The 7,864-nt window shown below is 37.6% G+C and overlaps 1 protein-coding gene and 1 pseudogene across 1 annotated transcript in view; both read right to left on the bottom strand.

Moving 5' to 3' along the window:
* The window catches only part of LOC107674686 (protein flightless-1 homolog), a 14,268-nt gene extending 11,907 nt beyond the window's left edge, over positions 1-2,361 (bottom strand). The window contains exons 1-3 of the mRNA XM_016468757.1: positions 2,094-2,361; positions 1,168-1,278; positions 989-1,060 (exon numbers count right to left, since the gene is read on the bottom strand). Coding sequence (XP_016324243.1) covers positions 989-1,060; positions 1,168-1,278; positions 2,094-2,156 — 246 coding nt within the window. The 5' untranslated portion in view covers positions 2,157-2,361. The remainder of the gene's footprint in view (positions 1-988; positions 1,061-1,167; positions 1,279-2,093) is intronic.
* Positions 2,362-3,071: 710 nt separating this feature from the next.
* The window catches only part of LOC107674658 (DNA topoisomerase 3-alpha-like), a 10,961-nt pseudogene continuing 6,168 nt past the window's right edge, over positions 3,072-7,864 (bottom strand).

Below are 7,864 nucleotides of genomic sequence, written 5' to 3'. Positions count from 1 at the left end.
TATATGTGTGTGTGTATATATATATATATATATATATATACCTTGCTACGTGTACTGTGTTAGGCTAACCGAAACTTGTCATTTGCACTTATATATTGTTGCTCTTTTGTTAGTTTTGACTGCTTTTATTGTCCTCATTTGTAAGTCGCTTTGGATAAAAGCGTCTGCTAAATAAATAAATAAATACTATACAGTGTAGCAATGACTGTCTTTTTGCAGTAATCCACTTGTCATAGTTTGATGAGTGGGCAGATGACATGAAGCGACCCGAGGTTAGCTGCATTGAAAACACATGAGTGCACATATCCTACATACAGCTCAGGCGATCAGGTGAAGTTCGGGGGATTTTGTCCACAAAGTGATAAAAGCACATATTATTTTATAATTTCACACACAGTATTTTAACTTGTAGGTGCTTCAAGCCATGCTCGCTTCCTCTTGTCAGCGTTTGACATAGAACGCAAGGCATACAGCGCCGGACACGGACAGATTGTTACTGTGGCAGCCAACGACAGTACAGCTTAACCTTCCACACATTTTTATATTTAGTTGCATTGAAAAAGTTTCATTTTAATTAATTCAGTCAATCTTTTTACCCCGTTTTAACATGGGTTTCTAAGTTAGAATCCTTCATGGCAGCACTCATCGGTTACTCAGGAAATATATGGAAACTTTCATGATTCTTTGATGAATAGAAAGTCCAAAAGAGCAGCATTTATTTGAAATATAATATTATTAAACATTAAACAAAACATTACTAGAAATATTTTAAATATTATAAATGTCCTTATTGGCACTTTTAATGCATCCTTGCTGAACAAAAGTATTTGTTCACTTCTTTCAAAAAACAACAACAACAAAACTTCTGACCCCAAACTTTTGAACGGTAGTGGATGTAAACAGTTACGTTAATATTTAAATATCTTATGTAAAATTTACATGTGAGAGGAACATGTGATTGACAGCATTACGAAATATTTCACATTACCCTCAGGTTGGGAAGACTTGACAATTCTCCATGCAGCGTCGTCAGGCTGTTGTGACTCACGGACAAATGTTCCTGAATTCACACAAAAGAGCAAAAAAGACCCAACATTGAGCATTAGTAAGTTGACAGTCTAATTGCGAAATATGAAATTGTGACTCAGCTGTGAAATCGACAATCACCAGTTTCTGCAGGGAGGACAGTTCCTCTGGAAGATAGCAAAGCCCCGTTCTGTTCAGCTTCAGCCATCGCAAGCTGGTCATAGACTTGACATGCTCAGGAAAATAATCCCCCTGTGTTCAACAGAAGAGATACAATTATTACAGTCTCAAATCAGACCATCATGAGCCACATGAGTCAGCTTCTGTGTTAGTGATTTGGCCGTTTTTGATGGATCTGCTACACTGATGTAATTTTCCAAACAGTCTTACTTGCTTCAGTCTGAAGCCTAAATATGATCTACAACAAGCTAAACCTGGTACAATGATGTCATTTCAAGACAGAAAAATTATGGGGTGTGTTTGCTATGGCAACAACATGAGCCTGAGCTAGAAAACTTGCATGCTGTTCACACAGTCATCTCAAGAGGAGTACATCTGCCTGAAGTGGCTTTATATAAGACAGAGACTCACAGAGCATCAGTGCAAATTTACTCAAGTGAACCAACACTTGTGTAATACCGCTAAAGGAACTCGTGTAAGAGAATTCTGTATAGAACATATTTAATGCTTTAAAAATCTTCTTTCTCATATGCATACTGATAAACTCTAGTCTAAAAGAAGCTGCAACATGTTTTGAAAGCCAGTGCGTCAGCAGCGCAGTTCATTTATCGAGGCCAGACGCGTTACAAAGTGTCACCCAACACATCTGACTCGCTAACAAACTTCTACTTATTTCCTTGCTGTCACACAGCTTGACCTGACCGCGACAAATTTTGAGAAGTCGCAAGCTAACGCCCAGTGTTCTTCTAAGCTAGCAGTTAGCGCTGCTAGCTCACCATCTCAACCTGTTTTGACACACTAACTAGCCTACATCACTTTCCTCGCTTGAACGAATGATTTATTAACAAAACCCAGTACAAATAGACGTATTAAAGCAGAACTCTTACCTTAAAGTCATTCCCACTTAGGTCTACTCCCCTGATAAAGGGGAGAACTCCGGTCGCGGCCATGTCTAATTCAGGATATGGCTTCAGTCGCAGACGCAGCCTATCTGTTTTGGCAGCGGCTGCTGATGGATCAAACACTCCCCCGCCCTCCGCTCACATGGTACAGCCCACTAACTACTCAGCGTTACCAACCACTCACAAAAAGGTTATTTCTGTTTCGTTAAAACTGCTACTTAAACCCGCTCAAACCGTGCTAAGCTACACCCTGTTGCAGTTGACTCAGAACTGACTCATTTGCAGTGCCTTAGATACACTGACAGGGCCTGGGACAAAGATAGGATGGGTTGGATGACTCTACTGGGATAATGGCCCCCCCTCATCCTAGAGGCCGTCACAACATTCCCAGTTGTTCAACCTGGACGGTATTGGTAATTTGTGGGATTTTTCTTCTTCTTTTTGGAGGTCTGGAGTAGCATTTTATGCTACTGAGTCCATTTAACATTTACATTATATATATGCATTTAGCAGACTTAAAAAAAAGCAAGTGTCAACAAAATATAAAAGTATATGTAGTAATACTTACAGAAGTAAATGTACTGCATGTCAACATAATTACTATAGGACTAACAATAGGAAAAAAAAAACGTGCATAAAATACATATTGTTCATTAGTATTATTCACTACTCACTGTAATGACACTATAATGTAAAATGACCAATTAAATAAAATTGACCAATAAAATACCAATTATGGTATTTAAAATGCATTATTAACTTTATCTGATAAATCTTTTAGTTCAGCATTTTACATTTTAGATTGTGTGACACTGCTGTAGGTCTTGCAATATGTAAACAATTTACACAATTTACTTTTAATTACTTATAAAGTAATGTTTTACTTAAAATAACTTTATTTTGCACAATAAATTAATACAATTTATTATACATATAAAAATAATTATACATTTGATAAGATTGATTTCATTTACATACATATTTTTCATTTTACAAAAATCGCATGAACCATTTATTTTCATGTGCCCTGTGGACAGGTGACCCGTGTGTGACCCGGCTCATGACATATTCCACAGGTTCTCTGCCTTTTGGCAGTGGGAGGCTTGTTTGAGGTAGTGCTGGCCTTTTTGTTCCCAGGATGTCTGGCACCATTTCCTCCAGAGAAATCTGTGGCTGAAAAAGTGACAGGAAATGGAAATTATTAGCAAAAAAGACAATATTGAAGAAATTATTGCCAGATGAAATATTTACATATCTTGGAACTCATATAAAACAATCCCTAACTGTTGTTTTTTTCCTCCACAAAATGTAGCTCAATGGAACACAATCAAAGCCAATTGGGACATACTTGATGTTTAATATGTGGACTAGATTTTGCAGCACAAACCGACATGACAACTGCACCTGACAAAATATCTAAAAAAAAGTGTCGCACTTGATTTTAATATATTTTAAAATGTAATTTATTCCTGTGATGGTAAAGCTGTATTTTCAGCATCATTACTCCAGTCTTCAGTGTCACATGATCCTTCAGAAATCATTTTAATATACTTATTTGATTTAATATACTTGAGATTTGATGCTCAAGAAACATTTCTTATTATCTTATGCTGAAAACAGCTTAATATATGAGAGGAAACCATAAAACATTTTTATCTGGATTTTCTGATGAATAGAAAGCTTAGAAATCTTTTGTAACATTATAAATGTCTTTGATCAATTCCTTGCTGAATAAAAGTCTTACGGTAATTTCTTTTTTAAAAATCTTACTGACTCCAAACATTTGAACAGCAGTCTATGTATGAATGATCCTCTTCAACATATTCTGATCATATTTTGCCCATGTATAATAAATTTTCAGTGCAAAACATCATAGACAGGCATTATACCTGGAGCCACATTTTCGTTCGCCCACTGGAAGAACCCACACTGCTGATCACGTGGTTTCCCACAGGTGTGGAACATTCGTCCCTTGTTTGGTCCATCTTTCATGACGGTCCTGGTCACTGCAGGCTCATTACAGTTACACATAGTTTCACCATCATCACCTCCAGATCCTCTGTTGTTTTGCCTCTGCTGAGGTACATTCCCAAAGCCAACTGAGGGCCTGGGAGGTTGAGAATTCTGACCCAGGGGTCCTCTGCTCCCTCCGGGCGGTGCCTGCTCAGCCGGCTGATCAGCCCACAGGAAGAACTTACAGTCTCCTGTGTTGCACTTGTAGAACTGACGGCCTTGATTGGGACCCTCTTTGCGAACAGTGAGAAGAATGGCATCCTGACCACAGTTACACACAATGGCACCGCCCTGGGCTGAAGCTGGTGGTTGTGCTGCCCGTGGAGGTAGCAGACTGGCTGGGGGGCGGCTGCCGTTGGCTCTGGGTGCTGGAGGTCTAACATTCTCCACCCTGGATGGAGGTGCTGAGGTGGTTCTAGGTACATGATGCTGATTTGATCCAGAGCTGGTATGTGCCCGAGAGCCAGATTCTGCTTCTCCTCTTCGGATATATTTCAAGTTTAAGACCTCTCTGAGAGTCTCATCACATCCTCCGATGCATCCAACAAATTCAAGGGGCATCATAGGTGGCAAACTTCCCCTCTTGAATTGAAACTTCAGCCTGTCAAAGATTATATGAATAAAACCAAAAGCAGTATTTAAAATTACCCTCTTTATTTTGTTAATACACAACCTATATTATTGGCCATGATTTTTTTTGTGCAGATTTGTTCACATTAGTTAATGCAGTAGAAATCATGAACTAACAAATTAACAACATTTTTAGCATTTATTAATTTAGGTCGGGGTCGGCAACCTTTTGGGCATGAAGTGCGATTTTAAATTTTTCTGGTTAAACACTAAACCAATAAGCCAATCGCGTAGTGTGATTGAAGCTAAATGGACGGATGCGCAGCGGTCGCACGAATTGTTTGCCAGAGCCACATGCATCTGTAGACTATAGCAGGTTAATTATCACACTTTTATAGTATTTATAGCTCCTAACCCGCTGTGTGACTACGAGGAATAATTACCTAAAAATGTATGTTGGAATGCAGTTTTCCCTATTGCTCGCGTGCCAGTTATTATCCCTCTGCAAGCCATAGGTTGCAGACCTCTGATCTAGGTTAATGTTAATTTATAAATATGTTGTTTCTTGATAATTCATGTTCGTTCATAGTACTGAAAAAATTATTTTACAATTTAAGTTAATTTACACAACTTACACAATTAATATAGATAGAAATAAATATTAAATGCTGTAAAAGTATTTTATTTTATTTCATATTAGCTACTGCATGAACTAATGCTAACATATAAAACCTTATTGTATAAATGTTACCAAAAATACATTACTGTTCAAATGTTTGGGGTCAGTAAGTCTCTTATTCACACCAAAGCCGTATTTATTTGATCTGAAATACAGTAAAAACAGTTATATATTGTGAAATATTATTACAAGTTAAAAGAACTGCTTTCTATTTTAATATATTTTAAAATTTTATTTATTCCTGTGATGGCAAAGATTTTCAGAAATCATTCTAATATAATGATTTGATACTCAAGGAACATTTCTTCTTATTAATGTTAACAGTTTTTACTGTTAAAGATTTTACTGTTATACATTTAAAAAATGTAAACTTTTTTTCAGGATTCTAAATAGAAAGTTCAATTGATTAATAGAAAGTTCAAAAGAACAGCATTTATTTGAAACTAAAAATGTTTGTAACATTGTAAATGTCTTTACTGTCAATTTTGATCAATTTAATGTGTCGTAGCTTAAAAAAAGTATTTGTAAATCAAATTTTCTGACCCTAACTTTTAAATAGTAGTGCACAAAATCCTGCTTAATAAAAGTTTTTTTTTTTTTTAAACGTTACTGACTCCAAACCTTTGAACTGTAAGTGGCTCAGAATATTAAAATGACTACAAAGCAACATAAGAACCACAATCCTTACATATGCACTGGATGTGGACGGCAAGTTGGACAGACACTTTCGTCTCTGCTGACCTCCAGAACTGTGTCTGGAAACCACACGGCTGCTTTACAAGCTGGATATCCCATACATGAAAGAAACATCCTGCACATAAAAAGGGTGATCAAAATAAATGAATAAACTACAATCCATTTCCATTTCAGTTAGATTAACACATGGTGTTGTCTCACCCTCTGCTGTCTTTCTTCTTCTTCAGCACCATGTCACGGTTACACTGAGGACACTTTCGCACTGGTAATGGTATCTCCATTTCTCCCTGCTCCTGTTCGGTAATCTCCTGAGCAGGGCCCAGATAATTTGACAAAGCCTCATCCAATCTGCAGAAAATATGACAAAAACACTCAATTCAAATTTGTATGTAAAATGTAATTGGCAACTACTCAAGAGTACAGCTGGAACAAACAAAAGTAGAGCTGTATATCTTGTTGATCTTTGCAGTATAAGTCAAATTGAAAAGAAGTGATGCTATAGTCAGACTCACTTTTTTGCCTTCCTCACAGACTCAATAAAAACAGCCTTGTATTTTGCCACGTGATAACTGAGGACAGAAGCTTTGTCCTTTCTGCCCTCTGACACAAGTTTAAGGTCCGCCTCCAGCTCCGCTCTCAGGTTTGGTTTAGACATCTCATACCCCATTGAGTTATACCCTGAAACAATGTTGCACTCTATTTCACACAAATCACAGGTATTAAACCATTCTTTGAAGACTTCAATACTACTAATATGCTGATCGCATTACCTTCAACGAGACCCATGCCAAGTTCTCCAGGAAGGAACCTCTGGTCAGCCGTCAACCCCACATACATGCGACTCTTTATGGTCTCAATGTGTTCAGCATGTGTTGCATCAGTACCTGCAGCAACAACTCAAGTTAAGGGTCACATTACTAACTCTTTTTTTTTTTTTATAAATGATGTAAAATATTCAAGGTACAAAGCTGGACTGATAGGTTTCAGTACCAATGCCATGTTTCTCCATTAGCGATATCAAATCGCACGGAGAGAGAAGACGAAGAAAAAATCAAAGAAGAGGAAAAAAAAAAAAAAAAAAAGGAGGCATATAGGCCCCAAATTACTTCTAGTGAAATAGAAGGACAAACTGGTGTGACATAATTTCAAACAAAATCAGGCCAAAAAAAAAAAAAACCTTTGGCCAATATAAATATCCACAATGCTATGATCTAGGGCTGTGCAAAAAATCGAATGCAATTTTCATGCGCATCTCGTCAGTAAAGCCGCTCCTGTGATTAGTAGTAAATCTCCAGCACCTGCTTTCAGATGGAGCGGCAGTTACTACACAGAGCCTTAGTTCACTGACAAACTACACAAAATCGCGTTCAAAATCGCAGGCGATTCATTGACAAGATGCGCATGAAAATCGCAAACTGTTAAAGGGGTCATATGATGCAATTTCAAGTTTTCCTTTCTCTTTGGAGTGTTACAAGCTGTTCGTGAATAGATAAGATCCCTAAAGTTGCAAAGACTAAAGTCTCAAACCCAAAGAGATATTCTTTATAAAAGTTAAGACTCGTCCACGCCCTCCTAAAACGCCTCGTTTAAACACGCCACCACATGTCTACGTTACGATGTGGGAAGATTTGCATAACACCGCCCAAATGTTCACGCAAAGAAAGAAGGTGTAACTTTATTGTTGCTGCCACCGCCACCGCCGCCATGTTGTGAAGACGCTGTGTGTTTTGTTGTAAAAGCGAAAATACTTTGTTTGGTCTTCCAAAAGAGGACACGACTAGAAATCAGTGGTTAAATT

The sequence above is a fragment of the Sinocyclocheilus anshuiensis genome, unplaced genomic scaffold, assembly GCF_001515605.1.
Source record: "Sinocyclocheilus anshuiensis isolate Anshui unplaced genomic scaffold, SAMN03320099.WGS_v1.1 scaffold152, whole genome shotgun sequence".
In the NCBI taxonomy this organism is placed as follows: Eukaryota; Metazoa; Chordata; class Actinopteri; order Cypriniformes; family Cyprinidae; genus Sinocyclocheilus; species Sinocyclocheilus anshuiensis.
Note: the sequence above shows the minus strand (reverse complement) of the source record. Positions and strands in the feature narration are given on the sequence as shown.